At 47.9% G+C, this 21,695-nt stretch overlaps 1 protein-coding gene across 2 annotated transcripts in view; it reads right to left on the bottom strand.

Annotated features, from left to right (window-relative positions):
* Positions 1 to 21,695, bottom strand: part of SLC4A11 (solute carrier family 4 member 11) — a 141,941-nt gene that overhangs the window by 82,302 nt on the left and 37,944 nt on the right. Inside the window, exon 1 of one of the 2 annotated variants that reach the window (XM_059817688.1) lies at positions 10,116 to 10,341. The exons of the other annotated variant lie outside the window; for it this stretch is intronic. Within the exon in view, the coding sequence (XP_059673671.1) occupies positions 10,116 to 10,341 (226 nt within the window). Of the gene's footprint in view, positions 1 to 10,115; positions 10,342 to 21,695 lie in introns of those variants that run through there. 2 annotated transcript variants of the gene reach the window in all.

Genomic DNA, 21,695 nt, shown 5'->3' with positions numbered 1-21,695 from the left:
ACTAACTGGCACTAAACTACTGTTTAGCTTAGGGAAGCCTGGGCAGGAATACAAGTCTCCAAATACAAAGGTTTGCCTGAAGTTGCAGAAGCATTTCCATGAAGTACGAATCAGCCCCTGCACCAGCCATCGCAGGCTGAGGGGAAAGACCTACAGTCCGGGGAGCACCTTAGTACCACAGGGTGGGAGTTCTCCCTCTCCGCACCAGCACACCACTTCCCTCGGTTCCGCCAAACCCATGTTGCTCGCTCCTTGCCCCCAGGTCTTCTTTCAGATTTCAGCAATTAAAAAAATCCAAGCAAAGCAACTTCAGCAAAACATAAGGTCAGCCTTCTAGAGACAAAGCTGGACAGCATTACCCCAATGAGCTACGATACAACACAGCAAATTCACTATCGTGCCTCTAGTATCTCTCACCGAGAGGTCCATGCCCTCACTCTCCAGACTCTGCTTTCTCCTCTGACACCTACAAAGACAATTGGACTCTCCAATTGCTCTCCCTGTCCAAAGGCAGAACAAGACAACCTCTTCCATTATCTGCCAAAAAACATGTGGTATAGCCATTTTGACAATTTAAGCAGTGCTATTCATTTTTAAGAGTTAATTTACTCCAGCAAATAAGTTTCTACTGCCACCCCCCCTCATTCCCTACAGCGATGTCTATTAGATGAGATTAAACTGGACAGGCATTAAAATAGTGCCACCACTTAGTTGCTTTTTCAAAGAAAAGCTTCTGACTAGTTTCTCATCCCTTTATGAGCATTGAATTCAAAGGTAACAGTGAAGAGCTGAAGCACTGAAATGCTGCAAAATGGAAAACAAAGCCTATTTCTCTCGACTCAGGGATACAGTTTAAGATTTCGAAAGTAAGCCACTGCCCTTTGACTTGAATCAATTGCAGTGACTCCGAGAGCCACCAAGACGGGGGGGGTATATGAAGTTTGCGTCTTAACTGGTAGGACAGTCAAGTCAGCTGTAGTTTAAGGTGCTTGGTACACTTCCTGATGTCTTACATTCTTACCATTTTTACATTTGCATTTAACAACAAAAACAGACAAAACCCTACCATGCCATCCTCCATTATTAAATTCCTGTGGGAAATGTGTCTCTGATCTAATAACCATTTTAACTCTCTTGTTTTAAGGTTAGTAATAAGTTCTCCTGAGCCTTGCAATATTAGTGGATTACAAATAAAAACACATTCTCTGGATACTTTGGTAACTCGATTACAATGTTCTGCTGCTGGCATCTTCCAAGTAAACAGCCCTCTGCAGCACAAGCCTTATATTGAAGCAAAACATAGCTCTAACAAGCTTTCTACAAGTGGTACTACAGACTTTGTCTTTTATGACTTCCATGCAGTAAATCTCTCAAAGTTCTAGTGTCTCGGTATTTAATTGGAGTTTACTTTGAGATGACACCATTTCAAAAGAGTTGTTGGAAAGGTACTTTTTCATTTACAGGCCCTTAAATATTGGCTGCTCTTGTGTAGGCTGCCTACATTCAGAGACGACCCATCTGGAGCATTTAGTTACCCCACAAGTACTTGATCAGAAAACATTAAGTACCTTCATCATCATCTTTTACTCAGGGCGTGCTCCAATATCCCAATTTCCACCACCTTCTTCAACACTGTTTTGCTGAAGCTCTAAGGACATTTCTGAAACTCATCAGCAAATGCAACGTCTTGCCTTAAGGTTGATAAAGCAAAACACTTGAGTCTCTAAGCAAAAAGTTACAACAAAAAAAATAAATCACTTGTTCAGCTGAAAAAGCCCTTAGACTTTCCCAATTTCCTCCCAGGAGGAATTACCAATTCTCAGCATGACAGACTGAGCTGCCCAGTTATCTGCAAAGAAATCTACTTTCTAGAAGACATGTAGGGCTTTAGCTTTGAAGCAAGGTTCTGGCCACTTCAAGATGACTTCCAGGAGTTTTTCAGTCAATGCTAAAAGCATCCATCACTACCATTAACTAGCTGGGCACCAGCTTCCCCGCAGGATGGGGAACGTTGCTCTTGGTTGCACTACCTCAAACAGATCTGGGGCCAAGCCTGGCTTGAACAAGTGTATTCTCATCTAAGGCATAGATCAGGGGGAAGATGACAAAGCCAACCCTATCCAAGCCTCCACTAGACCTGGTATTTAAGATTAAACTCTGTGCTCACTTATTCTTTGTTCTCTCCACCCCACCATGAATTAACATCACAGGACAAGGGAGTCTGCAGTGGTACAGGTGACCAGGGAGCTGCACCCACGGTCATGCAGTCTGGGGCATGGGAAAAGCCACAATTTACATGCTTCACATACTTAAATAACCAAATGATGTTGCTTCTCTCCTCTACCCAAAGTCAGCAGAAAACCTGACAGACTTAAGAGAAAAAACACACACACAAGGAATATCATCCCAAGGGAAACCTGCAGGAGAGGCCATTTTTTAATTATGTGGAGCATTGACTGAAAGGAGCTTGCAACTGAGAGTAAAAATATATATGCAGCAAGAGCTCAACAGCAGGAGGATGAGGAAGCCTCAAACTCCTTTCATAACACAAAACTGCATTGCCGCAGAAGAACAGGAAAAGAGCTTGACAGGCAGCAAATCTGATCACACCGGCTAGCTGATTGGGTCCAAATATATCAATATTGCAGGATTCTCTCACGTAGCATCGCCTGTGCTTATAAAGCATGAGATTTTTGGCAGTTTTCAGGGAAGAACCAAGCAGCGAGGTCTCCTGGTGGAGAAATTAGCTGCAAATTATTTAAAAACTATTCAAGTCCGCAAGAATGAATGGACAGCAGCACGCAAAAAGCTATTTTGCCTTAAGTTACCGCTTCTCGTTTCTATCTACACCTTAAGCAGCTGATCCCTTCCCACAGCCCTGCATACTTCAACTGGAAAACGCTGGTGGACACACAGTCATACTGGCACAGTTGGAGATGAGAAGCATGCCCTTGTGCTGCTGTTCTGGGCAATAACAATTGACTCGCAGGACAAGAGCTTGAGCTTTTACCTGTATTTCTCTATACCTAGAGAAGTTTGACAAAAAAAACATCCAAACCACACAAGTCAGGGCTTCAAAACCAACCACCGTAATTCAAGGAAGTTTAAGATGAGTAAGGCATGCTTGTTAATACTCGGGCAGGAAAGTGCCCGGTAAATACGGTATACGAGCACTGCCGCCTGCAGCAAGCCCAAACATAGACCCTTCCCCAGAAAGCATCAGTTTGCATCAATAAAGGCAAAGGAAAACACTCAAAAGGAAAAAACTCAAGAGGGGTAAGACGACCTTTTGTAAGTCATTAAATAGGAAACATCAGCACTCTGCTACCTTCCAGGGAGTTTTATCTTGAAGAGACAGCGAAAGGACTCTTCTTCACTGCAGCTTTATAGCCTCGCTCCCCTTGCGAGCACCACACGTGCCTTCTCTGCGCAGACACACATCCATCCGCATCTCATCCCAAGCAGAGACAGAGGGATCAACCCTTCTTTCACGAGACATGGCAGAGCCCTATCCCTCCTCAGCTTCTCCTTCATTCATCTCAGTGGCATAGCTGTGGGGAAGGGCTAAGCAGAGCCCCATGACAAGCTACTCAGCTCCACAAAGGACCAGCTGCGTTCCTCCTGCCCCCAATTATATCCACATGCCCATCACATATGTCTAAATATCTTCCTAATTCAGCTTTCTACAGCGCTATTTGAAGAGTAAAGCATTAACAATATACCGGTCATCACCGTGAAAGCCTAAGGGCACACTCCAGCCAGTATTCATAGGAAGGACAGACTCCTCTCTCTGCCTATATTCCCCTTCTCCTCTGCTACCCCCACTTTTCTTCTCAGCTTATCCTCCTCACGAAGCTGTCAAGCCTTTGATAAAACACAGCCTGGATGGCCAAGGGACTCATCCCCACCTGGCATGCCTAGAGGTTTAATGCAGGCAGCAGCACCGTACACCAGCAGGCACTGACACCACTTTGTAGTAAAGCAGGGATTTTTGTTGGAGACCTTTACCTAAACGGGTTGTTTAACACACCACCTGCATGCAAATACCTACAAGAAATTAACTTCAGGCATCTTGATAACAGCCTAGAAGACAGCCATGACCCAGGAAGATTTAAATCTACTCCAAAGCCCTTCACCTTGCTAAGCTTTTAGAAGATGATAAAGTGTTGGCCAGAGCAGACACCAAGAAGGAAGGTGCTTTTAAGTAGCCCAATCCAATGGCAAATTGCTGCTTTAGCCAAGAGACTCAGACCCAGAGGGACACAAGCTCTACCCTCCTTATGGGTAGACATGGCCAAGTCCTCTAGCAATCACAGAATCATTAAGGTTGGAAAAGACCTGTAAAATCATCAAGCCCAACCATCAACCCAACCCCACCATGCCCACTAAACCATGTCCCGCAGTGCCACGTCCACACGTTCCTTGAACACCTCCAGGGATGGTGACTCCACCACCTCCCTGGGCAGCCTCTTCCAATGCTTCACCACGCTCTCAAGACATTTTTCCTAATATCCAGCCTGAACCTCCCCTGGCACAACCTGAGGCCATTTCCTCTCATTCTGTCACTAGTTACATGAGAGAAGAGACCAAAACCCACTGCACCACAACCCCTTCTCAGGTAATTGTAGAAAGCGATAAGGTCTCCCCCCCTTACAGGTGAGGATGTTTTTTCTGTTACTAAAGAGCACTTTAAAAAGTTACGTATGTTTAACATACTCTTGACACAGAATTGCATAGATGTGTCACTTGTCTTCCCTGCCCCTCCTTCCAGAGGTATCCCTAAGGGATTTTCGCCACCTCTTTGCTTCCCACAAGGGTTTCCTATCACCAAAATTCCCATTTTTGGGACTAAGAGGTCTGGATTATGCAAAACTAAACATCTCTAACACACCTGGGAAGCATCCCAATTCTCTGATTTTTGGAGGGTGTGACACCAACCCTCCGACATTCCCTAGGCTACCCCACAGTGCACCAGTCACTTGGACATAAAGCTTTGCTCCATGGGTCTATCTAAACAGTGTCCTCCACCACAGCATGACCACCCTGGGCTGCCAGTCCCGATCCAGGGGGAAAACACAACTTTAAAGCTTCATGGCTCAGCAGGCACTAGGAGTATCAAATCAGGGATTATGTGCAAGGAGCTGGATATTCTTCTGATGAAGGGAAATGGTGTGAGGAGGTCTTAAATCACACCAGGGTCACTCTGGTAAACGAAACTCCAGAACTAATTTTCACAGTCGCTGGCTGTGAAAATAGAAAGCATCATATTGAAAGGATAAAGCAGGAAGCATCCTCCTGCCTGCTCACTCCCAGGCAAACACACACCCACACACAAGCTCAGGGATCAGACATGTCTGCTTTCAAAGCATCTTCCTCACTGCATTCAACAATTCCCCTCTTCATCCCCTCCCCAGCATCCTCCAGAGCACCCATCACAACAAAACCATCTAAGAAAAGATCACTGGCTGCAGCAGTGACAGCTACCAGAGACCTCCCCTCCCCAAAATAAAAACCCCACCCCATGCACACGAACAGGTTGGTGGTGTCAGCAGTGCTTGGATTTACCAGCAGCACCAGGTTGTCCAGGTTGACTCATCGCAATTTAGCCCACCCGAGCAATTAATATCCGCGGGTGCCTCCCAGAGGTGAGCCGCAAGAGGAAGCGACCCTGTAAACCGAGCACCATGCAGCTGCTTTGCTAACGGGATAGCTTTTCCTCCTCCGACGGCTTTCTTGGCCAGCATTTCGTAGGTGAGCAGAACAAGTGAGGAGCAGGGGAACAACGACACTGAGATTTGGCTGGCGGACGGAGAATTTGGGCTATTTTACTGACTTTTTTTTTCAGGTTGAAGGGGGAGATTTCATTTTGTTGGGCCCTCTAAAAAAGTGATTTAAGACTTGCAAGGGTTTCTTGCATAAGTGCTACATGGAGAGGAGTGAAAGCAAATACCTCCAGAGATCCCACAAGTTGGCAAAGGCCCAAGAACAGACCAGTTGAGGCTTTTCAGTAGACTTTTCCTGAAACATTTAAATAATTTAGAAAGCATTAACTCTTACTGACAGCTTTTCAGACAGCTCTTTCACTTGCAGGGCCCTATCACAAACCTCATAATTCTTAATAAAAAAATAAATACTGCAATGGCCCCAAATCTTGGTCAGGCTTGAATGTGGATTCAAAAAGGTGCCTGAGATTTTTCCTTGCTGAAATTGCTTGCCTCATACAGGCAGGTCTTCCAGAGGCCACCTCCTGCCACTTATCTGCAGTGGTACCGTGTAAAACATGCAAAAATGGTTAAGAGACAGTCTATCAATCAACATTTCACTTGCTTGGGGCTATTCAGAGGAAGGGAGCTGTTCCCTGCAGTGGTTTGGTTGTGTTAAATACTGCAAAAATTAAGCAGCTGCAAGGTGTAGACTACTAGCTACAGAGCTCTTGTTTGGAGTGAAGTAGAAGAGATGCTCCAGCATCCCCCCCAGGGTACCAGGATCATGCTTTAGAACACAAAGCGCATTACTATAAAGTTTTTATCCCCTATCTTATTGCCACCAGAAATGAAAACAGCTGCTAAAGAGGCAGCAGCAGCTGGACCAAGCTTTGCAACGAAGTTATTCCTGCACCCCTTTCCACCACCACCCCCCAAAAGGCATCTGGGATGAAACAGGAGACCAGCTCCCATTCACCCAAAAACAGAAGTCAAGTCAAAAACAAGGTCTCTACTGGAAACACTGAAAGACACAGAAGTAGAGCAGCGAACCCAGCCACCTGATCACCAACCACATTTTCAGTTGTGGTTCCAGGCAAGACACTGAAAGAAAAACCTCCCCCTGCCATTAAAAGTGAAAACAGCCCAAAGGATGCCCAAACAGCAGCCCAGCCTCAACCATCCCCCCAGGAACAGGGATTTCAAATCACAACAGGCTTAGGAGGATAACACAAATCACCCCATACAGTTTCTACATCTAGGAGCCACGAAACAACAGCAGTGACACCACCACGGGCGGGGGGAGAGCCTACAGCACCAGATCTGATTTTGCTGTCCATCATCAACCCAAAATAAAAATGCCCTGGTCCGGTGGCAAAATAATTGCAAACTGACAATCCATGATAAAGTGTTATTCATTAGGACATGGTTTATGGTCCGTCTACATGGCTTCCATGGCTACAGTAACAGGGATGATGTTTGCTAGCGTTTTAGACAGATTACATATATACATTTTGTTTTCACTCAGCACTGCACTTTCCCCACGTGAAACATCAGCACGTAAAGCCTCGCAGACAGGCTGTTAGGATGTTTTAGCATTAAATTAGAGAAAAACCAGAACAGGTAAGATCTCTTGTGCTCACCTCCCCATGCATATCTCGAAACTAAATTCAAACCCTGAAAGACAGCGCTCTGGTTAATGTAAATTGAATTCAAAAGGTATTCTCCATCCTTAAACACAACAGCACAGAGACATCCGGCACAGGCAACAGATATATCATCACTAAGCAGCAGAGCCCATTGAAAATACATCAAGTACTGCCTTACTTTAGTGAATTAAATAATTAAAGACCTGGCAGAGCTGGTTTTCTAGATTTCCTGTCCAAATGCATCACCCAGCAACCATAGTGCTTCAGTTTGGGTTTTTTTGTTGAGTTGTTTGTTTTTTTTTTTTTTTAAAGACCACAACTTACCTGCAGTACTTCTTTAATAGAGATGCTGTTCAAACCTCCTCCGCTCCCCTCCTGGCTGCTCCCCCCCTGAGCCACCACACTTGTTCCCAAATGCCACTTGCTCAGGTGGCTGAGGCAGCAACGGCTCGTGCTTTTTCAATGGCTCCAATATTAATCCATCCAGAGCATCTTTCTCCCTCACTTCCAATTGGCGAGCGGCGAATGGGTGGAGTGAGCATGCGACCCATTAGCTCCCAGATGGCCACCTCCAACCCAGCTCTCCCAACCGGAGCGGCGATGCCGGAGAGCCGCTAACTTCATGCCTGCGAAGCACCGCTCCGCATGCCACCGCAGCCCCGGCCAAGGGGCTCCAGCCAACCCAGATCCCTGCTGCTTCTCAGAGCTATTTGCCTCTGGTAGCAAGGAAGGAAAAATAGAATAATTAAAGTGACCCTGTGCTTTGGAGCCGGTGGTTTTCGCTGGATGCTGTACGGAGAAAGCTCGGGTGCCTCCTTAAGAAAAAAAAAAGCTTTGTGGCAGCCAGGCTCAACTGAAGTGAGAAGATAGATACTGTACCTTACAGACAGAAGTACAGGGAAAGCAAGAAGATGGGAAGATGCAGGAAGAAGAGAGGGAGGGAAACAAACTGCTGCTGAGAGGTAGATACAGCAAATTTCTTAAAGATATAGCCGCTATTCTCGGCGAGCACGGTGCCTGCCCGACAGCGCGGCTGGGCTCTGATGGTTTTTCCACGCTACCCAGCATGACGGTTCAGCTGCACGGGCGGCAGCAGTGCAAGGGTTAACGCATGCACTGAATGAGAAGCCTGCATAAGGGAATGAGAAACAGGGCAATAAGTTGGTGTTCTAACAGCAAGTTGCAGAAAATAGAGTTGTAGAGACCTCACCTCATCCGAGGAGACTTATAGCCAAGCCTGTCTGCCCAGCGCTCGACCGTGCAGTGCCTAAAAAGCTTCAGAGGGAAGATGCCACATCCTCCCCGCCACCCCCCCCAGCCTATTCTACTGCTTCACTTTCCTTACAATTCAAGATTTTCATAACAATAAGCCAAGTCTTCCCCAGCTGGATATTTAAAGCCCAGAGGAATGGTCTATGCTGGCCAAAAGAAAAAAAAAAAAAAAGAAAAACCCCCAACTCCCTAAAGCAACATCAAGTCAGCCTTAGAAAAGGCAGAACCCTAAAAAAATACAACAGAAATAAACAGTGAGTTATCCAAATGCTGGCAAGACTGGGTCGCTCCCCTACGGTAACTCTGACAATTACTGTGACTTAAGCAAAAATTTCCCAGTGATCATATTTACCAGGAGGCAGCAAACGTTTCCCAGCGCAAAGCAAGGCAAAGCAGGGCACGGCTCGGGAAGAGGCATCGCTTTTCGCAGAGGGATTCAGTCAGAGCCACATACCCCTGTTTTCAGTCCCTGCTACGGACTTGTTTCCGTTGCATGAAACCACAGGCAATGCATGTTTTTAAACACCTCCTACGCATTTTCTCTGCCGAGACTGCTCATCCAATCTCCTCCATTTTTTTTTTTTTTGCATGCCACCCGACAAGCTTTCCCAGGTAAGGCGCATCATGTTCAGACTGTTATTAAGATGTAAAGGAAGCATACCATGGTTCATAAAGTCTGAGGGTGGAAGAGACCCTTGGAGGTCCCCTCGGACTCCTTGCTTCAGGGCAGGACCACCTTCAAAGCCACATCGGGCTGCTCAGGACCCCATCTCATCAAGCCCAATACCTTCCCCAAAAAAGTTTTACAGTCAAGACTTGTTCTTGGGATCAGCACTTAGAGCAGGGCTCAGCTCCTAAAACAGCAGGATTTACTGAGTTTCCCCATATAGATTCTTTGCAGTAAAGCAATATGTCAGATTTTGAACCAAGCTGATACTTTTAAGGTACCACCTTCTAGCGAGACAAATCTGCAATAGAGGATCTTAATACCTTCCCTTATTAAAGGTATTAAATGTGGGTATAAGAGTTGGAAGGACAGAGTTACAGCATCACAGCCCTAAAGGTAAAACGAGCCCGCCTAGCCTCCAGCAGGTATTTCAGGTTTCAGACACTGCCGGATTCATTTCAGCAAGCGAATAAGCTTATGAAACAAAAGACTGGCTAAGATCAGTTTCTATTTTTATTTTTTTCCACGCTGAGGTTGTTTATCAGCTCTCCCCGGCCCGCCTGCACCGGCACGAGGGTGTAGCAGGGACCGGAGCTGCTCCTTGGAGGAGATGACAGCGGCCAAGCGAGCGCCACCAGGAGAGGTCCGAGAGGAGAGCGCATCAACACGACCACGCCAATGCATCCAACAAGCCCTACCTTTGTTGCCTCGCTCCTCACCCACCATCTCCAAAGCCCCCCTGCCCAAAATCTTAGTGGGCTTCTCTGCTACCCCGTGCCACCCCCCCATCTCCGGTCCCCAACCCTTTCATCCCCGGTCACGCACCGTCCACCGGCCCGGTCCATCTCTGCGTCACCAAACGTTGCGGCCACGGGGCCAAATCCTGCGAAGAGCCGGCGCTCGCCCCGAACTGGCCATAGGGCGAGCGGAGAAAGGTGAGCCGGGGGTAGCAAAAAGAAGCCGGCTCCATTAGGACGGAGAAGAGAGGAGAGCCAGGTACGAAGCAAACCGCGTCTCCCTTCACCTCCTTCAGCGGGTACTGTTGGGACATGCAGTCTCAGTGCCTTCTCCCTGAGAAGTTCCTTTTTGGAGAGGAATTAATGCAAAAAAAGCCGCTCAAGCAGCCCCGCTGCTGCTGTCACAGCCCAGCAGAGCACACTGGAAAGGCTGCGTCTCCAGCCTGTATTTAAACGCCCCTCTCAGAAAGCAGAGATGCAGCACAGGAAGAGACAAATTCCAGCTCTGCGTCGGGCTGATAAGCCAGGTTTATAATATTCAAGTATTGGCATTACTACAATTCCTCCCCCCGCTCCCCAACGAATATCTTGTGCAGTAGCTTGTTGTGCACAATAAGCAAAAAAAAAAGCCCAATCCCAAAAAAAAAAAAATCAGCCTGTTCCGGTGGGAACAGCCAACACGTTGAATAAAACAAACACACGCGTGTTAAACCCTGGGGACGCAATTAGGCTCGGAGCAGGGGGAAGAGGCGTTTAACTCCTGGAGAAGAAGGAGATGGCAGCAGGCGAGAGGAAAAAGGTGACTAAACCTGACGCCCGACTGTACTCCGTGGGGTGCTTCTTCCCCAGGGGGGTGAGCCCAAGTGGCAGCTCCCAGTGCTGCAGGGTGCCAGCACCTGCCCCAGCACCAAGAGGGGAGGAAGCCCACCTCATCCTCAGCCCCCGTCCTCCTAATTTTCCACTCCTTATCTGCCCCCATGAGTGGGCAGCACCCAGCAATAACTCACTCCATCCCCCTCACTGCTCAAAACCCACCCGCAGCATCTCGAGGCGAAGGTTGCCCAGCTCCAAGCGCCGACTGGCTGAGATCTCTCCACCAGCTTCAAATGCGTGAGTCTTCCCCCCTGCCAGAGCCCACATTATCACTGGTCTCCATCCATCCCACCATGGTACGGCTGCAGGGATGCCCCTGGGGCGGCACAGCCCCCCCGAGCCCTTCTGCTGCCGTGCGCATCAGGTCCTTCAAACCTGGAGAGCTAAAAAGCACCATGGGGAAGAAAGTGCCTGCTCAACACAAGTATAAAGTCAGTGTTACCTACTCCAGTGCCTTGTATCAGGTTTTCATGCTTTTGTCCCCCATCTTCTTGCAGTTTCTCAGCAGGGCATTTACGAGGAATGAAACTGGACTCTATTCCCTCCCTGCCCTACCCAAATCACCGTCCCACCAGTCCATCAGAGCTTGTAGAGCCTTCTTCAATAACAGAATTAGATTGAAGCCCTTTGTACTGCTGCTTTTTTTTTTAATTACGAGTCAGAGCCAGGGATGAATTTAGAAAGGGGGAATAGAAAAACCCATGGTGTTATAAGTGACAGCTAAGCGCTTTGATATCAAAGCCAGCACTGACAGATGCAGAAGCCTGCAGTGCTCTGCTCCGGGCCAGCATGTCACCACGCTCTGCAGAAAGGCTTACGGGGAGCTTATACTAGATCATATTTAGAAAGTTATATTGCATAAAAAAAAAGTTTTTCAGTTTCACCAGGTCCCAGCACAAACTCCTGAAGGAGCTGCTTTGCAGACTTCACGATCGCAAAACGCTGCTCAGACTCAAATTAGGACGAACGTTAAGGCATTGCCCTCGGCATTCCCAGTTTTTAACCTTCTTGTGCTGCATCCTTCACAGCGGATTCCTTAACCCCCTTTGGCAGCGACGGCACCACGCCATGCCTCAGCTGCTGCTAGCAGCAAAGGTAGCTTCGGATTTAACATACACTGGATAGCTGCTGGTGTGCCTGGCAGTAATTTGCATATTTAGAGGGTAGATGACAGTTTCATGATGATGAGTCATTAAAGTGTCCCAGAGAGTTGTTTACTCCCAGAGAAATCCTACATAAGGAAACGGGACTTTTCTAGAAGTGGTTTTGCATTAGGAAGACGCCAACTCAAGCGCCACCCAAACTACAGCAATAGAAAGCTTTCGGGGAGCAATCCCTGCGGCTTCCCAGAGACCCCTAAATCACAGCACAGTATTAGAATCACTCACTGGAAAAAAAAAAAACACCTTTCCGCCTAGGTAATGCGATTTGGCACCTGTCTTGAGGCATAAAGTACATACGTGGCGCATCATCGCAGTTCTGCAAGGACAAGGTTTACGGTTTTAGTCTTCTAGAGGCAAATAAAACAGCACCAGGCTGAGTCCGATAACTCTGGACTAAAATCCAACTTTGCAGCTAACCTCAAGCTCCCTCTGCAAGAAGTAGCAAACTTTTCACTGACACCTCTTTAAGACAATATAGAAAGCTTCTATTTCGGATCCTTTTGCTTTTAAAGCCAGGACATCTTTGCTTTCACATTGACTCCACATAAAAATAAAGCTTGCTTTAACAACTGTTTACAGCCTTAAATGATTTACTACAGCTTTACTAGAAGTCAAAGCACTACGAGTTCACGTACAGATACCTCATGCCACTGGGGGAGTCAAGCGAGCGTTCCATTTAAAAAACCCGACTTCTATTTCTAGCTGCGTTCATTTAAAGAAGCTGGAGCATTCGAATTGCCAGGGAACACCACGAGAGCCGGAGAGGAACTTCCTCTGCAGTACATAATTCTTACAGAGTGGCAACTGTATGAAAACCACAGATATTTCAAAACTAGAGGGCTCTGGCTGAGATGGATTAGCCAACGTGTCTCGATTATAGCAGGGAAACGGCGACGGGCGGCTCACAGGGGTGGTAGCAACGACCGACGTCGCGGCGTAGACAGGACTAGAGCGTTGCATCACATTTCCTTCCAGCCTCCAAGAAACCAGCCGCAAAAAAACCAACTCCGACGGCAACCCAGGTGAGAAGACAAACACCGCTGGATTTATCCAGCCCTGGGTCGAGCAGTTCACCCCATGCTTCAGCTACAGCTTTTGAGGGACGGGAACTCTGCAGAGGAGGGACGAAGCCACGTTCACACCTAAAGAAAACCCACCTGAGAAGTCCTGCGAACATCGCAGGTTGCGACAGCTTGGGGGAAAAAAAAAAAAAAAAAAAGAGTTGTACGTTCCCAGGAGATGGTTCACCTGCACATTGCTGATGGAGAGCCAGTCCACACCGTCACGTCTCAAGAGAAGAATGACGGTCCCGGACATGAAAAACTGCAGCGCAGAAGAACGGACCCGAAGCAAAACTTTTTCATTAAACTGGAAAGGGGGAAATAAAAAAAAAACCGAGGGCACAATCCTTCCAGAGAAAAGATCCTCCGGAAAAGTTTAAGGACCAGCCTCCGGCTCGCCGCTTCGCGGGCAGCAAAGCTGTTGTGCCACCTACAGTTGCTTTTACTCCAGAACAAAAAAGAAAAAACCACCAAACTTTCCCACAGGAACCCAAGTCCCTGTCACTTAATTCAGTGTCACACCAGCGCTAACGCAGCCATGCTGATTAAGGAAGCGCTTCCTTCGGTAAGGCGGGGGGAGGCACTTCAGAAAAAGAACTTTTAAGTTTCGCATAAGTCAGAAAGCGCGTTTCAACCCCCCCTCTCCCCACCTTTCCGAAATAAAAAGAAAACCCACGTCGCTGGGGTTTTTTTGCCAACGCACACGACTGCCCAAGCCCTTACGCCAGTTCAGCTTGAGCCATCAAAGTTTCACTATTTTTTTTTAACTTTTTTTTTCTTTTTTACTTTTTATTGCGGCTTTTACACCATTACCAACACGAAATCAGGCAACCGCATCCGCGAGCAAAGCGCTGGAGCGGTGCTGAGCACCACACCGTGTCCTCCTCCCCTAGTTAGGTATAAACAAGTACCAGAAAGGGGGGGGGACACTAAAAACCCACCCCCAGAACAAGAAGCCACGAAGTTTACACCATTCCTTCATCCCCTGGCAGCTCCTTCACGCCGCTCCCTGCGCTGGAACATCCCCCAGGATTTGGGGGGGGGGGTGTCACCACCTCCCCATGGATAACAACGGGCTCCTGAATAAAAAAAAGCCTTGAGCAATGATGCAAATGGCAGATTTCCCAGATTTCTGCCCCCCCCCCCCAGCACCCTTCCGAGAGGAGAAAGCAGGATACATCCCATCCCCTCCAGACCGCCCTCCCCACCGCATCCCAGCCCCGACCCCTCCCCGCCGCTGCAAAAGGTGAAACTGGGGTGAGAGAGAAAGGGGGGGACACACACACGGACGGGACACCCCGCAAGCTGCCGGCAAAACTCATCACACTTGTGTCGCCCCCCCCGCGCCCGGGCTGCAGCCAGCTCTGCCGCTCACCGCATGGCTGGAGGTGAAACACCCGTCGCGCTGCCATGGCTGCCTCGGTTTGTCCTCTCATCCCGTCTTCATCTCGACACTTTTCGGGCTTTCTTGGGGTTTCGAGGGGGGTTAGTTATTTATTTAATTTTTTTTGGGGGGCGGGGGGGGAAATAAGAGGCAGCGCGGCCAAAATAATAATAATAACAGGAGAAACCCGCCGTGCAGGAGTGCGGGCTGGAAGGGGAAGGGACGGCGCGGGGTCACACCCCTGCCCGGGTCCTAGCGCCCGCCCCGCAGCCCGTGCCCGTCGCGCCGGCTCTGTCCCAGGCCCTCGGGGCACCGCGCTCCGGCCCCACGGCACAGCCCCGGGTGCACTCAAAAGGGAGGATTTTAAAGTGTTTCCCCACCACCACCTCCTGTCTTGAGGCTCATCACTCCAATTGCGGAAAAAAAACCACCCAACAGTTTTCACTTTTCTAAAGACTCAAGGCTACTAGAAGTGTTAGCAGGTGAGATGCTGCTTGTAACTTCAGAGCTGGGAAACAGCATCGAGCTGACAAACCTTTGCTTTTCCCACAAAGCATGCTGATGTACACAACGGGGTCCCATCATCCGGACCGGTTTTCTCTGCCCCTTCAAAACTTCCTCTGAAATAACCCGGCGCTGGCACGTTTCAGCCCAAAGCGGCCGGCTGGGATTCAAAATGAACCCCTGGGGCACAGCACAGGGACATACCACGAGTTTCTTTACAAAACCAAGCAACAACAACAATAAAGTTTTTAAAAGCAGGTGCAGTGATGCTCCCCAATCTGCAGCCTTTGCTTTAAGAAAAAACAGGCACATTTCTTAAGTTCCTATACTTGCAGCTTTTTTCCTTGTGCGTTTTCCCCAGCCACCGCTACCTTGTTTGCTCACAATCTGAACAAGCCTGAGTGGGGTTTTTTTTGGCTCCCCTGCTCAAATCACTCTCCCCAGAAGGAGGTAGGTGCCAACACCGGGAGCGCTGAACATGACGAAGTTGGAGAAGCGGTGAATGAAGCTTAACACTCCTCTGCTGAAATAAGAGCAAGGTAGCAATTAGGGACTGGCAAGAGGACATTTGCATTGCCTCCAGTGTGTACACAGTATCATATTAGGATAAATAGCTATACTACCATCAAGGCTGGACACCGGCTGTTTTGTTTCTCTGTTTCTTGATCTCCCCTTCCTCCAGAAGGGTCTCTGAGCTGATCTAGCTGCAGCAAGCTATTTAGAAAATTCCGAAGTTAGGGGTGAAGGGGGTTTTAAAGAAATCTTAAGGACATCTTGGCTTTTGATTGCTACAGATCTTGGTCTCAAGGCAGCATACCCATAGTGAAGCTTCTCCATCCTCTAAATCAACAAACCACATCCAGAAAAAACCCCACCTAGAAAACCATTTGACACCACTTCAGCTGGAAGTGGGAAACCCTCTGCCAAAATTTAAAGGCTTAAACTACTGTACAGATCCAGCAAATACTGGAGAAAAGAGTCTTCATCCTTATTTAGCACCTAGATTATTTTCAAGTAATCAACTCATTTTCCAGTTTCAAATGCTAAATATGCCACTTCCTTCAGCTGACAAGAAAAACCCATTCCCACCCAAAAATCATTATGGGAAGAAGAGTGAGGAGATCTAGTTTTAATCCAATTACGCTGTTTTGGAAGATGGGTATATTTTAAAGTAACAATTTGTGGGTTTGCTGAAATTCTGCTTACATTGCAGAAGTTAATAGTTGTTTTAATGGCTTAAACCGTACAAGTTTAATACAACATTTAACTCCTTGCACAAGTTGAACGCATGGCATCCAGTTACATCAGGTGATTGGAAGCCCAGTCTCTCAAGCAGTGACCTTGCCAGCTCCTCCTGGAAGACAACAACCAGGAAAAGACTGTGGGAATGCATGCAAGAGCATGCAAGGACAACTTTACAGGGCTGTTTTTCATACAGGTCTCCTACAGGGGTTTGTAGGATTCCTTCAAGACCTACATCCTACGGGCACACAGCTAACGGAGGAAAACTGAGCCCCATATTAATTTCCTTTTATACCCCAAACCACACCATATTTCCCTATAATAAAGAGTATTATAGCAGTCGGTGTCCCTTGCTAGAAATACCAGCCCCACCACCAGTATAGCTTTCTGGAAGGTATCAGCTTATCCAATATGAGGCCAGGCACCAGAGAAGATACCGGATACCTTCTGTCTGGCACTATCTGGTTTATTCCAGTGTCTCCAGACCCTCTCTTTACAAGCACTCTCCACTGGCCCAGCTAAGCACCATCACCCAGAGGGAGCTGGATCCAGGGAAGAGTTACACCCTACCCTGAGCCCTTCAGCTTCTAAGGAGCCTCATCTGAGTATTCCCCTCCAGCAGGTCGCTAACTATACACAAAGACAACCTCCCTTCGTTATCCTCTCTTAGGAAGTTATTGCTTCTTGACTGCCTGATGGGCATTAAATAGCTCTTTGTACCTAAGCTGGTTTGGAGCTAGAAACCAGCGGGAGGTGGATTTTTGCTTGCCTTCACAACCAGATTGTACAGGACCTGATTGCCTGGTCTAGCAAGATCAGCCATGTATCTGAGCAGAAGTTACTTGGGTTTCCTCCAGGCCAGGGACAGACACCAGGTATATTTGCTTTTTAGGGGGACATTTTTGCCAAGACTGATTTTTCTGGTGGGCTAGCGTTGGAGACCAAGAGTTTAGAGCCTGGAAAAGAAGACTAGTTGGACTTAAGCATTGCAGAGAAACTCGTACCCAGCGCTCACGCGTGAAGTAGTGCTGGCATTCCCATGCCCGTGACACAGCCAAGACTTTAAACAAAAGCAAAGATTTCTGCTCACAGCATCAAAAAAATGTAAGTACTACCATACCTGCAGTCAGAGTTGGTTTACTCTGTTTTAGTCATGCCCTGAACTCCTTAAATCCCACCCCACCCCTCCTGCTGCTTTGACTGCGACTCAAGTGAACATCGCTTTGCTTCACAAACCCAGCTCCTGTTGCACAGCCCGCTTTGTGCCATCAGCTGCAGGACAGTGCAATAAATGCTGCAGCACAGCAGAGGGAGCACAGTGTCCTGCTGGGAACCCCCCTCCAGGAGGGGGAAACCACCAGATAACGGCTCCTTTTTGAGTTCTTGTCATTTGGAAGGGTTTTCAGTCTTTATCCCACCACCGTTTGCTTCAGTGCTCTTTGGTCTCATCCCTGGAGCCGAATCCCACAGTTCTCAACCACAGCACTAAGGATCCCATTTCAGGACACGTTTGAAGGTGCTCTACAGAGACCCAGGCTGGTTTGGGGCACCAGATTTGCTTTCAAAAGCCAAGAAAATTCAGTATTAGAGACCAAGGTAACTAGTGACCTTGCAGTTTGAGCAGTTGCAGCCTGCAGATTGAGACATTGGGCTGTGTTTAGCAACTGTCACCTTTTTTTTTGATGCCTGTCCTCCAGCCCACAGCAAAGGCACAAATAAACATTAGACAGAACAGTATCAGTCCTTCCAGGTGCAAGGGATCACACATCAAGTTACCCTTTAAAGAGTCAAATCTTTTAGGGTTGCCCCCCCCAAGAAACTCACCTGCATAGGAGAGAAGACCACAAATAAAAGAGTCACAAAACAACTGCAAGGAAAGATACAACAGTCCCTTTAGCCCAGGGGGGACCAGGGGAGTTTAAGAGGCAGCGGCACAAGGAGCTGTCCCAGAAGCCTGATGCTTCAAGGCAAACAAAGACACAACACTCTGCTTCTCCTTGCTCATGCTCACTACCAAGGGGCGAGCCAGTCATGTCTGACTAAACGAGACGTTAGTTATATTGGATTAAGTGGTACATAGACACTCATTCCTCTGTCTCCCTCCCGTAGATGTTTTTCCTACAGCTTCCCACAGCTCCTCAAGCACTGCTGGCTCTCTCCTACAGCTGCTTGGAGCTGTGAGGGCCAGTGAGGACCAGGGCTGCTGCTCAGACCGAGGGCTGCTGGGAAGGTCGGGGTCCTTTAGATGCAGATTGCACCCAGATGGTGATTTCCTCCTGGCACTGGTAGGAGGTGGGGAAGGCAGCCAGTCTCTCCAGCGTGCTCTGCCAGAGCTAGAGGCAGAAACTCCCTGGCAAAAGTCACACCAGCATGCAGGTTTTATTAGGCCAGGACCATGCAAGCCAACTTGCGTTACCACCAACTAGAACAGGGAGACGCAAGCAGGACTGAGTGTTCGAACATCATAACTGTGTTTGCTGCACAGTCCTTACACTAAACACAGCCCCCTCCCCATGCCCCAAAACACGATTTATTTTTCCTGGGGCAAAGACACTCTCACCTCCAGGAGGTATTTAAGGGTCCCTTGCAAGCATGTAAGGGGAGCAACTCTCACCCAACCACTGCCTTCTTGGAAAGGAGCTGAATGCCACAGGAGGGAACTGCAGCTTGGAGATGAGTTGACTGCAAAGTCCCTGCTCCAGCCTTCCTAAGGAGCACACATTTCACAGAATCACAGAATCACTAAGGTTGGAAAAGACCTGTAAAATCATCAAGTCCAACCATCAACCCAACACCACCATGCCCACTAAACCACGTCCCACAATGCCACATCCACACGTTCCTTGAACACCTCCAGGGATGGTGACTCCACCACCTCCCTGGGCAGCCTCTTCCAATGCTTCACCACTCTCTCAGTAAAGACAATTTTCCTAATATCCAGCCTGAACCTCCCCTGGTGCAACTTGAGGCCATTTCCTCTTGTCCTGGGGGACAGCAGCAGGAATAAACCTTTTCCTCTTTGGAGTCATTTTCTAAATACGTCTCACCTCTACAGGAGCAGCAGGAATAAGGACTCCCTAACAAAACTAAGGCATCCTGACTGGAACATCCTGTAAGTGGGGAGATCCCAACCACCAGCAAAGCAGGAGCCAGCGTGGCTGGACACCCGTAACGCTAAGCTGTGGTTCATGAGATGGACACCAATGCTGCCCGGACTTTTGTCTCCTGGCTGTGTTGATTAGCAGGGACTGAATGAACCCTCTTCTCCTTGTCTGAGGCCCTAAAGGCCAAAACATTAACTAGAGACTACTTGGCCATCCGTGGAAGCTGCCTAGACCACAGGATGAGAAAGACATACCCTTCCTGTGTATCCAGGAACAGGGGATGCTCAGGCCTTCCCCTCAGTAGGGACATAGATGAGTTGCTCCTCATCCAGCCATCTATTTTCGCAAGCAATGTTTGAGATCAGGCAGTCAGAGTGGCCAAACCCACACCTTACTGGAAAGATGGGGCCACAACACACTAAGACAAGACTTGGTCAGACTTAGGTCCCACTAGCCAGGCTTGTCTTGGAAACAAAGGGAACGAGAGGGACATTTGGTAGTCTGCTAAAAAGTGTAGTTAGCAAAAAATTTGTCTGGAGATCTCTCCAGGCTGCAACCAGTGAGCAGTAAGTTTGGCATGGACTTACAGCCACTGAAAGCTTCCGCTAGACGGTGCAACCCCATGCACCCGCCTTGGCTGACTGATTAAAGCATCCTGTACCGTACAGCACATCACAGGGCTTCCCAGGCTCCCTGCAAGAAAGGTGTGGAAAGCCGAAGAGAGATTTCCCCAGGCAAGTGCCAACACAAAACCCAGTCTAAATCTAGTCCAGACCTTGGAGACCTACAACACACCAAACTCCATCTCAAGCCTTTCCACCTAAAAAAGGTAGGAAAGCTGAAGAGAGCTAAGGGAGATAATGTAGAGAGAGCAGCTCAAGACAGCAGCAATAGCACGTGGACTTCATTGCTCTTACAGCTATGGTCTGTCCTCAGGCTCCTGAGCACGCTCCACCTGAGGGCAGGATTTGAAACAGAGGTTGAAGGAATATTGCTCATGGTTATTTTGGTATCGAGGAAAAAGTTACTTCTAAGGGAGTGCAGCATTGAAATCCATTTCCCAAGAAGTAGCTTAAGCTCCAGCCTGCCACTCTAACACCCGAGTGTCAATTTACCTTTCTGTAGCAATTAGCCAGAAGTCGTCTCCATGGAGCTCCTCAAAGTGCATCTCCATTTCATGGCTCATTAACAATAGGACACAGTGTCTCTGCCTGTATCATTGCTCCCTAGACCCTGTAGCAGCACTCGACCGAGGACCAGAGAGCCCAGGCTCCATCTCCCTCCTGCCACCACGTGCCCGAGAACCAAATCTCATCATTACAGCACACGGTATATACTGGTGCAGTGGGATTGCTGAGACCAAGCCATGCCACTGAACTCACCTAAGAGGTGACATTCAGCAAGAGATGCTTTTCCATTGCTTTGGTTTCTATGTGGGCAAGATCATGGGAAAAGCCTACCCTTAAATGATGTTACAGCCGTACAAAGAGTCCTGCTAGCCTAATGAGTACGTCTCGGGCAGAGATAAACACACAATAGATTTGCACAGAGCCACAGCTGAATAGCTGACTTCAGCCTTAGTTTAGCCTCAGAGCATTAAGAGATTGTTGATTCCAGTCGAGAACACACTTGCCAGCCTTTTTTGTGCAAGAGTACAATTTAAAGAAAAAAAAACCCAGTAACTAGTCCAGCCACTGGCAACCCCAGCCTCTCTTCTGCAGTTAGCAGCGACTCAAACAATGTGAATATTTTCACTGCTGCTGGAGGCAACGTGCTGGCGATAAGGAGTTTAGCATGGCGTTTATTTAGTTATTTTCAGAACACTAATGGATTTAGAAATAAATGATTGTCCTTACCCAAGACTCAGCTGAACATGTTATGAAGTTCAGAACAGACTAGAGCAGCAGATCCAGATGATGTCATGTAATAGAGCAATAAATAATTACACAACTGAGGGCAATAGATAAAAAACAGGAACACTCAGCAGCATCTGAAGATGTAATAAGGACTAACCTTAAATCTTAGCTACACACACTTGCAAAGCCCCTTGCTTAACACATCCAGTTAGATCACACCACATCCACGGACGTAAATATTTACCTGAAACTTTCACGGCCAAGAAGAGGAGGGCACCAGGCACCAGTGGAGTTTCATACCAAGCAAAAGCCCACAGGAAGCAGTAGAGATGAAAACAAGCCTAACGAAGACCAACATTTTCCAGGCAAAGAGTAGTTTATCAAACTCAGCAGCAGGTTCATAAGGACTTGCAGCACAGAGAAGCTGGTAGTCGGGAGCAACTGTAACAGTTTCCAGACAAGCTAAAAATCCCACTTTTAA

This window comes from Gavia stellata, chromosome 5 (genome assembly GCF_030936135.1).
Source record: "Gavia stellata isolate bGavSte3 chromosome 5, bGavSte3.hap2, whole genome shotgun sequence".
Classification (NCBI taxonomy): domain Eukaryota; kingdom Metazoa; phylum Chordata; class Aves; order Gaviiformes; family Gaviidae; genus Gavia; species Gavia stellata.
The sequence above is the reverse complement of the archived record's forward strand: the minus strand, read 5'-3'. Positions and strand labels throughout refer to the sequence as shown.